Below are 18,626 nucleotides of genomic sequence, written 5' to 3'. Positions count from 1 at the left end.
CGAAAATACTTTCAGATGGCGCTTTTTGTTTAAATATATATTTTCACAAATATCTTTTTTAAATTATATATTTGTATAATAATATATTGCTTTTTTTTTACACATATTTAGAATAATAAATAATACAAATATATATTATTGGCTTATATATTGATATCAAATTATATAATATTAAGTCCATTTAAATAACAGATTAATATCACTGCTCTTTTAACAGTCATACATTTAAATAGTAAATACTTGTATAATAAAAAGTTACATTAATCTTAATGCAACAGATAATCTCTCTTTTTTCCAAGTAAGTTTAATATACAAATTGAAAACTTAAAGATAGAAGACTGTAGGCGAGGCCAGCCTCTTTAATCTTTTTTTTTTTTTTTTTTTACGAAAAAATATATCAAAGAAAAACTAACATTAAATTGCCTCGATGGAAATATATACTTAAAAAGTTACTGTTACATTCCTCCAATAACTTCAGAATAACTGAATTTTACAGTCTTATTTAAACATCTTTGATAAGTTCTCTTTTTGTGCACTGTTTTTCTCTTTAACAGCTGCTGCAAATATTTGTAATTCTTTTTCAACAGTTTTGCATAAAGAAGGATCGATTTCAGCAGCTCTCCTTAAATCTTTAATAGCATTCTCTTCGTCCCATGTGTTAATATATGCTTTACCTCTTCGATAGAGAGCTTTCACATTATCTGCAAATAAAAAATAAATTTCTTCTATCAGATATATATATATATATATATATATATATAATATATATATATAATTTGCATACAACTAATTCTATAAATAAATTTATTACCTGGTTCTGTTTTTAGAACTGTTGAACAATGTTCAATAACTGAATAATATTCCTTATTTAAAAGTTTACATTGTGCGTAATTCAAAAGCAGTGGTATCTTCATTTGATTCAAAGATAACCATTCTTCATCATTTGGTTTTTCACTGAAAACACAATATTAATTTATATCTAAAAATATGTCCTCTGTATAATTATTGACATAACATTATCTTATATCTTAATCAATTAAGTTTAAAAGAACATAATTTGTTATAAGTGAAACTTACATTAACATAAGTTGTTCCAACATTCCAATAGCTCTTGCATATGTTTCAGATGCACTGTCGTATTTTTTTTCTTTGAATAAAGCATTTCCTTTTTCCTTTAAATGCGGAATGTTTGTAAGCTTTTCATCTTCTGTCATTTGCCATGATTCTTTCTCATATTCATCTGGTAATATCACTTTGACAAGTTCTATAAAATATAATAGTTTTTATTCGTTTTATTATTTTATGACATTCTATACACTTAAATTAAAACAAATCATATATCTTTATATTTTTGAAAGATTTTATATTCATACCTATCGTAAATTCCAGATCTTGAGGGTGCTTTATAAGTTCATTCAAATCAGCATAACCAATGCCTTCATTCTGAAGAGTAACGCCGCAACAATGATGATTACGCTTCTCCGATTGCGGCTTACCAGCTTCTCTTAGTGTTTTAGAAACAAAAGGATATGCAGTCACTAGCTAAAGCAAAATTCGTCATAAAAAATACTCCAAAAGCATATTCGAATAAACAAGCATACATATTTATAACAATAAATATTGCAAACATACACTTTTATGTATTTTGAAACAGGCAACTTCATTCAATGCCATCTTTTGTACAATTGCTTCCCACACTTCCAACTTAAATTGTTTGCCTAGAACAAGTTCCATTGGACTTCCCATTATCCTACTGTCGTCTATCAATGTTTTGTCAGCATCACATTTTGTAGTCTTGAAATGAAATATAACCTAGAAATATAAAGTAATGAGGGATTTATAAGTAACTAATATATTTGTATAACAATATTTATGATAAGAGATACATACTTTTGTTCCTGGTACAAAATTAATAGTTTTTGTTCCTGTATGAACAACAGTTTTTACTATATAGACTTCGTCATCACTCATGATGTGGCATGTATATGTATCTAGAATCTAGACAAACAGTCAAGAAATGAATATGTAATATTTTATTTTTATATATGTATATTTTATATCATAGATTCTGTTATCTATCGAACAACTATTGAAAAGATCAGCAAATAACTGATAAAATTAAGATTTTCTTTCTTTCAATACATCACATTTAAAATGTGCCTCAGTCTATATAAAATATTTACATCACTCTGATAATATATATATATATATATATAACTAAATGTGTGTGTGTGTATATATATATATGTTAGTAGGCATAATATAAATATATGTAAATATATTATTTTTGAATGTCATTATATTGGCAAATTATTATGAATGATACGAATGAGAAAAATATTATATATAAATATATAAAATTATAAAAATGAATAAAATTGAGCCAAGATTTTTCTTATTATGTTTTCTGGAACAAAATATACTGCTTATTATTACATATCGCTTATTCTTATACTAATTATTAATATTAGTTACTCAGGCACCATCAAGTCTATACATATATATAATATATTCTTACTAATATATTCTTTACATTTACATTTTGTTAAAAAGAAAAATATAAAACTCATCAAGAGTGTAAATTTTGTGATATAACTCTGTGAAATATATCATTATATATATTTTTAATAAATATTAATTATTATATGTGATATATTGGGTTTTAAAAAATTATAATAATTATTATATTGTGTAATCTCGTATCTTTAATCAATTGTTCTTGATTTAATCATGATTAACGCACGTATTCTATATATACTCAAATATACTGTATTACACATAATATATACATATTTATAAGAACATTTTATATTTTTCCACAGGCAATAACACATTTGTCATCATGTGAGACACACGTTGTTACATTCGAAATTAATAAATTTCATCAGGTATGAATTATTATATAAGGAAATTTCTTTGCTAAATAAATATATATGTAGAAAAAAATATATATATGTTTTATGCATGACATGAAATAAAAAAATACGAGGTAACACAAATATTTTTAATTTTCGATTTCACTCTACTGACAGGATACGTTATATAATATGCTAATTAGTCTAGTAAAGAATTGCGTAAGATGTCTCTTTTTTTTCTTTTGAGAAATAAATATATATATACATGTGTGTTTATATAGAAAAGCAAAAACATGATAACAAGCTGTGTATCGAAAAATATGGGAGATACGAAAAAATGTTTCACACAAAAGTTGTAGGATTTCGAGGGGGACGTCTGATGGTGACCTTGACCTTGAGGTCAAATCCTACAACTTTTGTATGAAACATATTTTTTCGTATTTTTCGAGATATTTGCCTGTTAAGATTAAAATAATAAATCACCCTGTATATATTTATTTATATTTTTGTGTATATAGACAAAAATATAAATAAATATATACAGGGTGATTCATTTTAATCTTAAAGATGCCTTTTTATGCTGACGCTCGACGCTCATTTTTAGCATCAAAAGACGTCACGTGACCAAAAATAAAGATACCAATTCGTCAATTTTGGTCACGTGACGTCTTTTGACGCTAAAAATGAGCGTCGAGCGTCAGCATGAAAAGGCACCTTAAGGCTCCTGGGGCTCGATTCTTGAATTCATTCGCAAGAGAAACGTATGCGCAAATTCGGCTCTTACAGAAAAGTTGCAAGTTGATTAGCTAAAACCCATGCGATAGCCAATCAACTTGCAACTTTTCTGTAAGAACCGAATTTGCGTATATGTTTCTCTTGCGAATGAATTCAAGAATCGAGCCCCTGGCTCCTTTCCGACCATGTCGAAATCGTGACGTCAGAGGCGAGAAAACACACGCTAAAATTTCTTAGATGCCATTTCGAAATAAAAAAATATTTCGATGAAACAGCACTTCAGATGGCTTTAGCACACTCTTAAAAAACCCCGAAAACTATCCTTTCTCCTTTATAATCAATCAACATCTGTAAAATGATCGAGATATCAGACTTTGACATGCGGAATGACTGCGCATGTGCAAAGACCAGACGGAATGGGCTTCATATTACATTTTACAGATGTTGATTGATTATAAAGGGAAAAGGATAGTTTTCGGAGGTTTTTAAGAGTGTGCTAAAGCCATCTTAAGTGCTGTTTAATCGAAATATCTTTTCATTAAAAAATGGCATCTAAGAATTTTCAGCGTGTGCTTTCTCGCCTCTGACGTCACAATCCAATATGGCCGCGGTGAGCACCCAGGAGCTTTAACAGGCAAATATCGAAAAATATGGGAGAGACGAAAAAATGTTTCAAACAAAAGTTGTAGGATTTCGAGGGGGACGTGGTGACCTTGACCTTGACCTTGAGGTCAAATCCTACAACTTTTGTATGAAACATATTTTTTCGTATTTTTCGCGATATTTGCCTGTTAAGATTAAAATGAATCACCCTGTATACATTTTTGTGCGTATATAGAGAAACTGAAATTACAATTTCCGAAAATGTTTCGTTTATATACATATAAAAAAATTCCATCACTTACGTTTCGAACAGAAAGAATGCTATATTGCTCCTTACGTTAAACACATATATATATGATTGATTTATTTTCTCGGTTCATAAATGTGCTCTATGCAAATTCATTTGAATTACCGAATCACTTCCTCCCCCTTCCTGCTCGGAATGAATTGATTAGCGCAGCTGTTCTTCGCTCACGTGATTCATTTCGAGAAGGACAGGATAAAAAGGGGTAATCCATCGCATACTAGACTCTTACATTTGACTTTTACTTGATAAAAGGATGACGCGATATGGATGTCCCTACTATATAAAATGAGGAACGAGAACGAGGGCAGCGTCACCTCCGAATAAGATCTTTGTCTATAAACTGACAGCTCGTGTCTATCAATAAAAGACAAGGATGCGTTCTTTTGGCGTTGAAAAAATGCTTTGAGCTGTTTGATTCGAAAGGATAAAAAGAATCGGTCTGATTAGTCAAACAACACGAAGCGTTTGTGACGGTATTAATAGTTTGCACAGTGATATCTGAATAAAAAAACTCATACGTAATAGCCTCATGTATCATATTTTATTGTAAGAAATATTGCGTTTAATTGCGAAAAGTAGACAGGATGAGAAACATTTTTAATTCAGTGTCTCTACGTCTTTGCGTATGTAAATATGTGAATTTTAAAAGATCGATGACATTTTCTCTAATATATATGTATATATTTCGGTTTAAAATGTATTTCCTCTGCTAAATAAATTGTACCTGCAGTGTTATCTAATCTTTAACAACGATTTCTCTTTGCAGTTTTACCGAACGAAACTTGATCAGTGGGTATTTTGAGCGAATATAAACTTGAATATTGTTACACACTGTGATGGATTCTACAAGGAAAAACTCTGCTGACAATTCCATAAATGGATATAAGAAGGAAGGTTAGTTGTGTTGAATATATGACTATTTTATGGCCAGTTTCTTCACTACCTTGGTTTAAGAACGTATCTAAAAAGAGACAAAGATATAGTTTAACCGGAGGTGAAGAAACTGGCCGTTACAGCATTACGTATCTAGAGATATTTTTATCATAATTAAATATCTGCTTCAGCTCCAAAGGAGGTTCAGATACCAATGCCATGGGGTCACATCAGTGGTCAGTAAGGATTATATCTTCCTACATCTTATTTCTTAATCTTTCATTTCAATATCAACTATTATGTTCACATACATTGAGCTTAGAACACTCGATTGTGTGAGAATATTATGCAATGTGTGTAGAAACAAACTAATATATTTTAATGTCGATTATTGGAATATTTAAAACATCTCTTGCAACTTATAGTATTGTGGAGTTGTCCTACTTTGTATTATATTACACTTCAAATTTATGTGCATCAAATTCAACATATTGGTAAATTTAGGAAAAAGGTGGGGACCGGCAGATGAACAGCCTATAGTGGCGATACACGGTTGGCAGGACAATGCAGGAAGTTTTGACAACTTGGCACAATTGTTGCCGTCAAATGTAGCTATACTAAGTATAGATCTGCCTGGTCATGGCTTTTCTTCTTATCTACACTACGGACAATTCTACTATGTATTTTGGGATGGGGTTATCACACTACGTAGAATTATTAAATATTACAAGTGGAACAAGGTTAGCTAGCGAGTCAGTGTTATACAACGATTTAAATTTATTTATTTTTGTAGTTTTAATATATATATAAAAGTAATGCTGAATATAAGATAGCATAGTTCATATATGCTTTTACAATTTAAATTGCAGTTGCCATCTAATTTATGTAAAAAATATATGTAAAATATTTACATTATTTATTTTGCTATTTTTTAATATTTCGATTTTTAGCTTGGAACATATTTGCGTTTTTAGAGTGATACCTTTGCATTGAACTGCAACACATTATTAAATTCGCTATTTAATACATTGCATTACCACATTGTTCTAACCATCATAATTATTAATAATATATTTTAAAAAGGTTGACTGTTATACACAATATCTAAATGGTTAAAACTATTGCTTTAGACTAGAAGAAAATATTGTTGTATAACTACGTATTGTGTTATATTCACAATCAGTGTAATGGACAAAGAAACTCTTTAAACTCAGCTGTGACTTTGTTGCATTTTCAAAAATGGATAACTATATGAGTTTTCTTATTTAACGAATTACTACAGATTCATAAGAGAGATGCGTGCCTTGATCAAAAATGTCAATAATTAAAAGATAAATTCAAGTTTAAAATTAATCGTGGGACTCTTACCTGCAGGCAAATGGTGGGGCCCTAAAGAACTCCAGCCGATAGTGGCATTGCATGGTCGTCAGGATAATGCAGGCACTTTTGACACATTAATGCCATTGATGCCCGATGATGTTTCTGTTCTTTGCTTGGATATGCCGGGACACGGTTTTTCTTCGCATTATCCAAAGTATCAATACTATTATGTCTATTGCGATGGTGTCATATTCCTTCGTAAAGTCATTAAATATTTCAAATGGGAGAAGGTTAGCGAATGGATAACTTTATCACACACTCGATCAATAATATATTATTCACTAATTAAATAATTTAATATTTAAAAAAATCTAAGCAATAATATCACGTTTTTATATTATCTCACAGCATCACGCATATCTAACAGTCACCCTTGTTTGCGCTTGTGTGGCATTTATGTTGTGTTGCATTCAAGCATGTGATAATAAATATTTTATATAAGTATGAGATGTTAATGTGAATATTTTAATATGTTTCTTACTATACTTTAGAAAATATGTATATTTTATATATTTTGTATATATGCTTTGAATTAATGTACAAGCTTATTATAATTTAATTGTATTATGGAAATAGGTAAAACTGCTTGGCCACTCATTGGGTGGTGCTATATCATTTCTCTATGCAGCATCGTACCCAGATGAAGTCGACGTTCTCATAAGCTTGGATATTGCTAGCCCAAGTGTAAGGGACATTACAAAAACAGCCGCAATGACTGGGGACTACATTGATAAATTTCTGAAATATGAATTGTTAACATTGGACAATGTACCATGCTATGAGTCCGACGAAATGCTTGACATAGTAGAAAAGGCGTACGAGGGTTCTATAACAAGGGAAGGAGCAGAAATATTAATGAAACGTGGCATGCAACCGTCGTATACAAAGGGCAAATATTACTTTTCGCGTGATCCAAAACTGAAGGTAAAGACATTTTTATTTATTCATCGTACAATATGTTATGTAACAAATACATTTATATGTGATTCTAAAAATAATGTAATATATTATACATTTAAGATCATTTATTACCTTTCTAGGTTTCCATTTTGGGCATGTTCTCTTTAGATTTAGTACTTGAATATGCATGCCGGATAAAATGCGCTTATCTCAACATTCGTGCTGTTCCTGGGATGAAATTCGAGCAACCTGAAAATTATCAGAAAGTATTAGACAACATAAAAGGGGCTAGAAAATTTGAGTATCATGAAGTGGAAGGTACTCATCACGTGCATCTGTGTGAACCTGAAAAGATTGCGCCTATAATCATAAATTTTCTACAGAATTAATAATAATATCATTTAGTTATTAATGGATATGGTTACTTAAGATGAAATGAATAATTTATATGATTACTTTAAGATAAAATGAATAATTTTATTATAGATAGTCATTATCAAACTCTTTCGAATTTAAAATGCTGACACAAATTCATATACTTATTTGCACCTACATATATAGTGGATTGTTAAATTAGAAATAACTTTACAATATGTATTTAACAATATTGTAAGTAGTTTTATAAAACAAATTGTAAATCCATAATGTTGCTCTGCTATGCGAAAACAAAGTGCTTTGGAAGAACAATTAGTGCTGTGATACAGTGATTTACATGTAAATGCGAAACAAAAGACATCGAAATATGTTTATTATTTCAAATCACTTTCTTTAAAGCAAGTACCTTTGTCTATGTTAATTAGCGCCGCTTTTACATTGTAATTAATAAATCAATAATTATGTAAACATATATGTAGTTAATTTCATTAAAAAGATGAATTTCATCTTTTAAGAATTGACCAACGTATCGTAATAAGATTACTTATACTAATGGGTTTGATCGCAATTAGCCTTACATTTTTGTATATATTAATTAATTGTTCATATATATGTTCATATCATCTTTAATTTATCGCTTGTGCATTATGTGTATATATGAATTCTCAAATAGAAAAGTGAAAGGAAAAGTTTTTTTTGTAATATATTAATAATATAGCCATTAAAAAAGTCCTTCAAAATTTATAATTTCTTTAATATTAATTATATGTTTAAATTACGATTTTATGCTTGTATAATTTCGTTTCGACAATTCGTTTGAGTAGACAATTAAAACTATAATCGAAATTCATGTATATCATGGATTTTTTCTTAGGATTTATATTAACTTGAATTATTTTGTCACTTTTTCTATTTTTTTAGTGCACAATGTCTTTTAATGCTAGCTGAAAAATATTAGCGGGACCAAAATAGATAAGTAAACGTAAAAATCGAAAAATGCGGAATTCTTGATAGTCATAATAAAAAAAAATAAAGCCCATCAAATAAGAATAAAATGTAAAAAAAAAACGAATAGAGTCATGAAATTAGATTATAGAAAAACCCAGTCATTAATTTGGAGTACACGGTTTTATACACAAACTATCCAATTTTTAACGTCGTTGAAAGATTAACGCGGTAAAAATATTGTAAATAATTTTGCTAAACCATTGAGGAATTGTTTTTAATATGTGCACATAGAATTGAGTAGAGTTTAATTATTTCAAAATGAAATTAATAGGTCTTATCTGTTAAATTATTTTTATTATCGAAGATACACACGTGTATTCATTTTTTAAATATTTTTTTTGTTCTTTTTCCATATGTAATAAAAAATTTGTATCATGTTTTGTAATAAGTTTTTTATAAATAAAAATTAAAAAATTAATATAGATAAATATCTTATTTAGTTTATATGTACGAAGAATATACAAAAAAGAAAATTTCAATGACGCGTTTATCATTAAGTGAACGACAGCGATAGCGATAATGCATTGATGCCCAACAGTTGCAACAAATGCAACAAACTTGAAATACTATGCTGGTTTAAGCTTATGTAACCGGCTTATGCAAACGATAAATATAGTGAAGCGCGATATTCTCTATCAATCCTATAAAATAAACTTCTTCGGTAGTTTAAAGGCGTGATTTACAACGTTCCAGATAGATAAATTTAATGTCATAAAATATGAGAGTTGCAAAATATATTTTCGCGATGCATCATGCAAAATCACAGAAAATTTGTACAAAGATTTTGAAAAGTTAATTTGTAGATACATATATATTCTTGAAGAATGTCGCGCGGGGTCTCTGACCAAACCGTATAAAAGAGATGGCATCCCTCAAAGATAATGAGGCTGTTGATACAGATGTTTGCAGGCGCTACGATAGTCAGAGTAAAAAGTCACAACGTTATTTCGTTTATTCAGCTGCTATGCCACGTAGAAATACAAAATTATACCTCGTCTCGTTTCAGTTCTTCTAAATTTTTCGCTGTACATCGAGCATTTCTAATATTCCTCTCTAATATTTTTACGGACGGTATAAGAAGGTAAGTAAAGCGCAAGGGCATACGGCTTTGATAATTTGCATAAATTGCGCATTATTACATACAGTTCGAAAAGTCGCACGAATACGAGGTCGAACAATAAAGCAGCAAATTGCGAATCTAATAATCTGCCAACGAATTTAACGATCAAAGAAGTCACGCCGGCAAAATAAATAGTCTACGAAGGTCAAGACTAGATTCGCGTTCGCGCCTATGTATGTAAAAGACAGAAAGATGTTGTAAAAAAATAAATACAACTTCCCAGGCAAATTATTGGCCTGGCCAGCTTCTTATCGGGCAGCTACTGAATACGTGGCCGTCCTATTGTGTATGTATATGTGCACGTTGTGCGCACCGGTAATTATCGGCAATGATAGCGCGCGGTCACACATAGAAAATAAATATGAATATAGCATGACTGGAGACAGGTGGACACCGTTCGCCATTTGCTTACGCATCTTCCTTACGCATAATTCCTCGGGAAGTTCTTTCGCGCGGTGTCGAAATCAAACAGATCCGTCATCCGCCAAGGTGTCATACGGTAAGATTCCGGATAATCGTCACGCGGTACCTTAAAAAATAACGCATTTGCCTATGTAAATGTCTCTCTCGAGAGACCTTTGAACGAGTAGATTATAGTGCAAATTAGCTAGATTTCAGTTTGTATTTTGTTGGAAAGCGAGCGCGTTCGTCTAAAATCGATTACTTCATTGACATTGTTAAAATATTAGTGACGTATTTGTATATTATATGCGTGATCTTTGCGAGCGATGATATATAACAACCGCGAAAGATGCGGACAAGTTTATACGACTTATATATCTTTATTTGCCGCATTTTTACTTTATATACAAAAGTAGCAGCTGTTGTTTGCGGTCAACCCGAATCGAAAGACTAGAAGTGCACAAAAGTACAGACTAAAAGCTTTGCGAGATTAATAATTAATTATTGATGTGCTCACGTTTTTGGATCGGTTCTCTTGCTATTTGAAGTATCTGTTCGCAGCCGCTGCAAATGGAAAGACACGCGGTGATCAATCTGATTCATCGATCCCAACGATCAACAAACTTTTAATTTGCAAGTTTGTTCGTTCGGCTCGAGTTATCAGATTGAATCGAAAATCATCGAGCATCGAGCGTGAAAGTAATGAGCTCGTCAAGATTCCGTACTTTGCATATTTCCAAGAAGATGACTCCGATAGGTCGATGAAATCTGCTGCAATTCTGCATCGGTAGGCGTATAAGATGCGTAAGTTCTCAGACGTGCTCTAGACATCTCCAAATCCTACAAAAAAAACACATGATTTTTCAACTTTAAGTTGTATATTAATTATATAATTTTCTATAATTTTATATATATTTATATAAATTTATATATATATATATATATATATATACATATATAATTAATAGATTACAAATAACTTGACAGCTGTATTCCACAAAGCATATTTGCATCTTTTATAAATTCTTTATAATTTAAAATTAAAAATATTCTGCTACCAATAATTTTCTCAAAGAATTTTCCCTTCTTCCCCCGTATATATCTTTCTATATAAAACATATAGTATAGTATAGCAAACCTTTAGAAGAGTCTGATTACGTATGCGAGATTTTTCCAAATTGATAAGGAGATTTGTCGACGACGAGCTAGAAACTCTGGACACATCCTTATTACGAATTTCACGACGCAATTTATTACTGCAAAGTAAAGTAAAAAATGTTACCAGTGAAAAAATACACATGCATATGTGGTCTATAATATTAGGTTTCAATATATATAAATACCGTTCTTCTACTTCTTGTTCGAATTGTTGTTCTCTTTGCAGGTACTCGTCAAAAACATTTTTAATATCAATACTGCCATTCCTTGCCATTTCATGGAATTCTTTGGCTCGCTATACGCGAGTAAAATGATCGATATCCACTAATAACACTAATATTTTTAAGATTATAAAATTAGTAGAAATAAAAAATAGAAAGGAGCTATTTCATGCGTTTGTATACTGAATACTGGATACTGGATGTATGATATATTGCAGAATATGGTTACTATGGTAACGTAATGCTCATAAAAACGATCGATATCTACGTATGTATGAATTATGGTGCGCATAATAATATAATCGCTATTACTTAACAATATTTGTTAAAAATCTACAATTGTAATCTTAGAATATTTCAAGTTAACAATAAAATAGTTTAAATAAGTTATATTCAACAAGTTATATTTATGACTCTAATAAACGTAATGTACACATCAGCTTATTTAATTTCCATGTAAAATGTACCTAATTTTATAATACAGTTTGACTGAAAAATTAATATATTTCTTTTTCTCTAAAAAAAAAAAAAAAAAAAAGATTCCAGTATTGAATTCATTCATTCTCCTAAAGACTGCGATTTCGGCTGAAAGAATATTATATATATGTATATATATTAATATATTATCATAATTATGTAATTTTTTTATTTTGTTACTTACCAGTATATATATATGACTCGGCAAGGAACGTTCAACCATCTCTGATAATCGTCCTTTGCCTAGTTTGAGTTCTTCGTCTGTTAAGGCGCGACATATAAAATAAATGCAAATATATTAAATTCTTAAAAAACAAGAATCTAAATCGCTTGATATATAATAGATATCATTACCTGCAGGTACAGTTAGCGATAACGTTGGAAGAGCAACAAAACCAGCAACCAGGGGTCGTAAAACCCAATCCACTTTTCGCACATTTTTAGGCGATATATAAATATTAATCTAAAAACAGAGAGATACATAATATAGAATTATTATGTATATCAGGGTGTATACTCAAATTTTGTAAAAAAAATTCCCTGATCTTCCCGGTATTTTCGTTTAATTTCAGGTAAAATAAAAAAATTTATAGATGCAGCTTTTTAAACGTTCCTTTATTGTATACGCTTTTTAATGTTTTCTATTCATACGATTGGAAAGTTATCAAAAATGCAGTTTTTCTAGCATTTAATATTGATTTATTAATTGTAAAATTAATTTGGACAATAACAAAGTGCGATATATCATTATATCTAAACGCTAAAAATATATGCAAGAATATAATATAAAATAAAAATAGAAAAAAAAAATTTATTATAAACGTGTTAAGGAATATTAATTTATTTAAATTATTTATTAAATTATTATGTATTTGTTTATTAAATTATTTATTTAATTATATATTTATTAAATAAATAAGTATCTAATTTTTTAAAATATTACTTGTTAAAAAATTGTACAATTTTTTATGAAACTTACATAAGTTCTTGATACTGAAATAGATCAATAAAAAAATCGCATAAAATTTTAATAAAAACTTAAATATTGCAAAGATGTGTTAGACATATGTTTCTTAAGTGTTAAATAAGAGTAAAATTATCAAAAGAGCAATTTAAAAAAAATATTCCTTGAATCCCAATCAAATTTCATGAGAATTCCCTGATTTTTCAAGGTAAAACAAAATTCCCCGAGAATACCAGGTTTTCAAGGTTTTTCCCGGGAGTATACACCCTGTATAATATAAACGTGAATAGCATACCTGTTTTTGTCCAGCAAACATAAAGGCATCGCTGCCCTCCATAGCCAAACGCAAAGTGATAAGGTAATCGGAATGGTTTTTTATAAAATACGAAATACAAAACGGCGTGCGAACCCATCCGTGAGCTGGCATTTTGGCTTCTAATCCGATCACCGCATCTTCGACCCTTAAAGGAGCTAGAGTTACGCTACTACTAGTTTCCAGCGCGGTTTCATCGTTTGCTCTGCGAAAATAATAGAATTTACAAATATATCTCTATATTATAAAATAAAATCTTTATACCAGTTACTTTTACCTTTTCCACTTGATAGTATATATTCCAATACTAATAGGTTGTTCGCCACCAGTCTTTGGAATCAAGCAATAGGTATCGGTTCCTGTTTCACCATCGCAGAGTTTGACATCCGCTAAAATGGACTTCTGATCGTCGAGATTGCTTTCTGTTTGAATAGAGTCCGCCTAATTTCGAGCATAAAAATTCAACATGACTCCTTAATGTATCTTGACAACAAATAATTAAATTATATACATATATTCTGTGGACTTACCAATTCTATAGATGTGCTTAGAATTTTTATAGGCCAAGGGGAAACGCACGTAATATGGGGCATAATAATAAAAGGTTCATTAACAAATCCCTTTGTTAGCGGTTCAAATAATGTAGTGTAAAATTGTGTTGCAACTTCAAATGGCTTCTTAACTGCCAACGAATACATTAATTCTTTACTCCCCTTAATTTGTTCAGGTCTACAGTAGTCTGCCTGTGTATTACATAATTAATAAATAATAACAGCACATTATATCATGTCACACATACATATATATGTAATTAATATTGCCTTATAAAAAAATATAGCAACGCACCTTTATTATGATATTTCTATCGCCTACTTTATGTGCTCTAATATATACAATATGTTTGATTAATGAATCTTTTGTCATATCACCAACGGAAATTGATACTTTTGACTCCTTATTAAGCATGTTTATGCTCAATTCAGCTGAAATATATATTTTAAAATAGCTTAGTTTATAGAAAAGAATAATAATCAAGCTTTAAAAACATAAGGTGTAAAATTTATAAAAAAATAAATTATAAGATTGTGAAAACATACTTGATTGCTCATTAGTACCCTCTGATACAAGTATTACATGTAAACAGATCGCGTTAATGTTCTCGTTAGCTGATAGGGATATCGTGATGGGTAGCCACTCGCCTAAAAGCGCAGGATTATTCGATTCTGCGTTCAGATTTAAACTCGATTCTTCCTGCTTGATTTCCGCATGAATTAACGGTCTTATTGCCTCAAATTCACCTCCGCTAATGCAAAAATTATAACCAATTATTAATTATTATGAAATAGCATTAGAAAGATGCTAGGAATTGTTCTTTATAAACATACCGAAATTGTTGTATCTCGGGATACAGACGATCCAATAGACTCGTTTCTCTACCCATAGCTGAGAATCTCAATATAATACAACATCGCGCACTATCACCCATTTGCAATGAAACTGTGCTAATACGAATTTCCGCACCATCATTTTGATGAGGTGCTCTAAAATTGAAGTGAAACTTTTTCGTTTCCTTTGCTTGAAAAATAAGATTGGATTGTTGAGCATCACTAATTGGAATTTCGGTATTGTAACCTGGACCACTAATTGTTATCGATACATTAGAAAATTCAATGATACCGCCGTAAGAATTTCTGTAATTAGAAACATAAAATTTTGTTATGCGTCCTATAATTAAAAAAAATATATATTTCTACGTATAGACGGAATCAAATGTGATACTACCTTATTATAACTTCGACCATTATCATCGTATTCACTGCATACGTTTGCTGCAAGAATCGCGCTTTAACATCGACAAATGATGTCATATTGTTGTCGTCAATTGTAAAAATATTTGGTTCTGAGCGACTTAGTTCTGATATCCACTTTTCCATTGCAAGATGCTTAATATCGTCCGGCAAATCTGGTTCTGGATTCGGTGGTTTTTTCTGTCATCAAATATGAAGTTGTTGTTTTATATATATGTTACGCAATTTGATATATCTTTTAAAAAAATTAATATATAATATATATACCTGTAGTATATTCATAACGTTATTATAAATAACAGCTTGCTGCTCCTTTGAGAATGTAGTTGAGGGTCCTAGAGCTTCGAGAACCAGAGTGAGGTAATCCTGAATACTAGTCGATAGATATGCGGCTCGCAGCGCATTCCTCAAGATATCTGTGAGTAAGACCGGCCATCGTTCTCCGTGATATTCCCACAACATGTGCATCAATAATCTGACCAATCAAATTTTACGATTTTCATGTTAACGCACAAAAAAAAATAGTCTAGAGGAAACAATGTTAGGATCAGAATAGTCGTTTAATGATTAAACGCTTTAATGATTTCGTTTACAACTTGAAACTTTTATCACATGGAGAAAAGATTTATTTTAACTTACGTAAGAACTTTGCCATAATCCCGAGCATTAAAATACTCTTCTGCCATTTGCACGACTATAAGAAAAAAAAAAAAGAATATTTATGAGTACATTACAAATAATAGTTGTTCCCTTCAAACTTTTATAAACTTATTATTATACCTAATAATCGACGCATTCTAGGACAACGATACACCTTAAATTGCGATATCGCGTTTCCTAATAAGCCAATAATTATCATCTGAAAAAAATGACAATTATCGTTATTTATTTATCGCATGCTTATGAGCTAAAAGCGCCAATGTATTTATCTTACAGAGTGATTAACTGCAGTTTTCTCTCTGTATTGTAAAGCCTGTGTACCGGTAACTTCTCTGGCTGTGTCTGCAGGTTCCGCACTTAGTTTCCCCGGCCGCCAAGGTCGCTGCCCATAAAACTCAAGTTTCTCTTCACCTAATAATGGATCAGGATCTGGATAGCTATTTACATCCTGAAACAATATCGAATATCCACGATATTAAAATTTAAATAACATAAAACAGAAATTGCAACATATTTGTTAAAAAACTATTCGTACTTGACAGAGTTCTTTATATGCAGATTGTCGTAGACTTGCATGATTGGCAGCTAGTTGGAAATAATACCCTGGATGTTGCGTCTGAACAGCAGGCAACCCTTGACGAATAGCTTCGTCAAACAATTCCGCAAATGTAGAGAACTGGCTACTCATCCAAGCATGATGTTCAAACATAAGCTCTTTTGGACCAGTTTTTAGCTTAAATCTGATAATTAATAAATTGATTAATCATTATCGAGAATTCCTGTAAACCAATAAATAAATTATTAATACCTTTCTGTATGAAGTCTAAACTGAGAAATGGCATCTTTCGGAAGATTTAAGCTAAACATTATTCTGCATAACTTGTAATTTATAAAACCAGCGATGGTTTTTATCTCTACCGCATTTGCATCCGTCATTCTTGTTTCTAATAAATTGTGATAGGCTTGCATATAATGCCTGCAAAACAAATGTATATACATATCTTACAATATACATATAAAAACTTTTTATATTTCTAATCTTACTTTTGAGCAAGATGCAATTCCTGCTTCAGTTCATTCAAGAATGCCATTTTGAATTGATGACGAACAAATAAATATTGATGAACATTTTTAGTGAGTTGATCACGATGGCTTTTAACATTCCGATATTCGTGATAATAAAAGTTTTGTGCCAAATCATAGAACGCTGTCTCTAACCTATAACAAATAAAAAAGAAATATATATATATATATATATATTGTAATGCACTGTTTTCTTTAAAAAGGAAAAATAGAAAGACTAAAAAGAACGATTAAAAACCTAGATATATATCCCAATAAATGATCGGCATGTGGTAGAATATATAAAAACTTTGCAGTCAAATCACAAGCTCCACACAATGCTGTCGCACGTTCGGTTGCAACCACATCCTCAGCACCAGGAAGCGGTTGAAGAGCATGTTGTATCAATACTACAGCAATTTTTGTACTTCTTCCATCAAGGGCGGCTCTAAGAGAAATATTATAATCATTCAAAAAATTTAATAACATATTAATAATACAAAAATTAAGTTGATTGTATTAAGTTATCTTAAATAAATAAAGTATATAAATAATTACCTTAAAGATTGTACTCTAGAGGCACATTCCATCTTTTTCTCATTCCACAAAGGATCGTTCCAATCCAAATCGTAGAATACAACAACTACGGAGGGAATATCATTGAGATATTTGTTCATCCAATTCCTTTTTAAGATCCCTTTAGGTATGTACCATTCATATGAACTACGCTAAAATATACGAAATAGTACATATAGTACAAATGTTAAACAAATTCCCAATAATTAAGATTATTTCAGTAATCTGGTGTCAAACATATCATACCTTAGGTTTAACAGTGAGAAATTCATGTGACAAACTGAGCAATTTGAACTGAACAGCTGCACAATCCGGTCTACGATTATTGCTAAATGCATCCCAAATAGAGCGGTGTACTTGATTTGTAATGTCTAATCCAGTCAAACCTATCAGAGCTAAAGGCTTAGCTGTTAATTCCGTTGGAAGTTCAAACATTGTGAAGCCTTTACTAGAAAGATAAATAACAATTAAATATATAAAATAACTCAAAAGTTTAATTTTTTATTTAAAGCCTGTCAAATACATCATTATTAAACAAATAATTCTTGTTATATCTTTACAGCCTTTTTTTATATTTTGATATAGTATTTTTCTTTTTAATATTAATGTCATCTTTTATGATTTATGTGGATTTATGTAAATAATACCTGAATCTCTGTTTATGAATAAACTACATGGAATATGTAGAAGATTATGCTAAAGAATAAATTGCATTACAATTAATCAATATTCGTCAGTATATATGATTTGCTCACTTTGACAGTTAGATTATAAATTATCATCAGCAAGAGGAACAGCTGTATTAAGTTAGGTTAGGTTTGGATACAGA

General features: G+C 30.4%; 4 protein-coding genes across 14 annotated transcripts; 1 reads left to right on the top strand and 3 right to left on the bottom strand.

Moving 5' to 3' along the window:
* Window positions 1–148: 148 nt before the first annotated feature.
* Window positions 149–4,626, bottom strand: LOC145936848 (aryl-hydrocarbon-interacting protein-like 1). 2 transcript variants are annotated; one of them, XM_083039472.1, is made up of 7 exons: window positions 4,496–4,626; window positions 1,891–1,998; window positions 1,633–1,812; window positions 1,374–1,542; window positions 1,078–1,264; window positions 812–954; window positions 149–701 (listed from the first exon to the last, which is right to left on the bottom strand). In XM_083039472.1, exons 2-7 carry the CDS (start codon window positions 1,969–1,971, stop codon window positions 499–501), a joined length of 963 nt encoding a protein of 320 aa, XP_082895598.1. In that variant the 5' UTR covers window positions 1,972–1,998; window positions 4,496–4,626; the 3' UTR covers window positions 149–498. The 2 variants fall into 2 exon arrangements, with proteins under 2 accessions (XP_082895598.1, XP_082895599.1); XM_083039473.1 differs by lacking the exon at window positions 4,496–4,626 and adding an exon at window positions 3,204–3,222.
* Window positions 4,627–4,648: 22 nt separating this feature from the next.
* On the top strand, window positions 4,649–8,500 carry LOC145936849 (putative serine hydrolase). 9 transcript variants are annotated; one of them, XM_083039476.1, is made up of 6 exons: window positions 4,649–4,702; window positions 5,267–5,394; window positions 5,565–5,609; window positions 5,878–6,113; window positions 7,330–7,677; window positions 7,794–8,500. In XM_083039476.1, exons 2-6 carry the CDS (start codon window positions 5,337–5,339, stop codon window positions 8,040–8,042), a joined length of 936 nt encoding a protein of 311 aa, XP_082895602.1. In that variant the 5' UTR covers window positions 4,649–4,702; window positions 5,267–5,336; the 3' UTR covers window positions 8,043–8,500. The 9 variants fall into 9 exon arrangements, with proteins under 9 accessions (XP_082895602.1, XP_082895608.1, XP_082895603.1 ...); XM_083039482.1 differs by having other exon boundaries at window positions 5,565–5,613; XM_083039477.1 differs by lacking the exons at window positions 4,649–4,702; window positions 5,878–6,113 and adding exons at window positions 4,709–4,973; window positions 6,748–6,983.
* Window positions 8,501–8,579: 79 nt separating this feature from the next.
* LOC145936851 (uncharacterized) lies at window positions 8,580–12,041 on the bottom strand. The gene is made up of 4 exons (XM_083039484.1): window positions 11,902–12,041; window positions 11,697–11,814; window positions 11,076–11,398; window positions 8,580–10,685 (listed from the first exon to the last, which is right to left on the bottom strand). The coding sequence occupies exons 1-3, from the start codon at window positions 11,988–11,990 to the stop codon at window positions 11,270–11,272; spliced, it is 336 nt and encodes a 111-aa protein (XP_082895610.1). The 5' UTR covers window positions 11,991–12,041; the 3' UTR covers window positions 8,580–10,685; window positions 11,076–11,269.
* A 418-nt stretch (window positions 12,042–12,459) lies between these two features.
* On the bottom strand, window positions 12,460–18,595 carry Gry (trafficking protein particle complex subunit 11 gry). Of its 2 annotated transcripts, XM_083039467.1 has the most exons (21): window positions 18,445–18,595; window positions 18,044–18,245; window positions 17,780–17,949; window positions 17,481–17,669; window positions 17,204–17,377; window positions 16,968–17,135; window positions 16,695–16,899; window positions 16,434–16,607; window positions 16,280–16,358; window positions 16,139–16,193; window positions 15,767–15,974; window positions 15,474–15,679; window positions 15,077–15,382; window positions 14,789–14,994; window positions 14,538–14,674; window positions 14,222–14,434; window positions 13,969–14,132; window positions 13,674–13,896; window positions 12,769–12,877; window positions 12,599–12,675; window positions 12,460–12,522 (listed from the first exon to the last, which is right to left on the bottom strand). In XM_083039467.1, exons 2-21 carry the CDS (start codon window positions 18,230–18,232, stop codon window positions 12,496–12,498), a joined length of 3,279 nt encoding a protein of 1,092 aa, XP_082895593.1. In that variant the 5' UTR covers window positions 18,233–18,245; window positions 18,445–18,595; the 3' UTR covers window positions 12,460–12,495. The 2 variants fall into 2 exon arrangements, with proteins under 2 accessions (XP_082895593.1, XP_082895594.1); XM_083039468.1 differs by lacking the exon at window positions 18,445–18,595 and having other exon boundaries at window positions 17,780–17,944; window positions 18,044–18,177.
* Between the last annotated feature and the right edge of the window lie 31 nt (window positions 18,596–18,626).

This window comes from Prenolepis imparis, unplaced genomic scaffold (genome assembly GCF_030444845.1).
Source record: "Prenolepis imparis isolate NDT839.2.m4 unplaced genomic scaffold, iyPreImpa1.0 SCAF_5, whole genome shotgun sequence".
In the NCBI taxonomy this organism is placed as follows: domain Eukaryota; kingdom Metazoa; phylum Arthropoda; class Insecta; order Hymenoptera; family Formicidae; genus Prenolepis; species Prenolepis imparis.
Note: the sequence above shows the minus strand (reverse complement) of the source record. Positions and strands in the feature narration are given on the sequence as shown.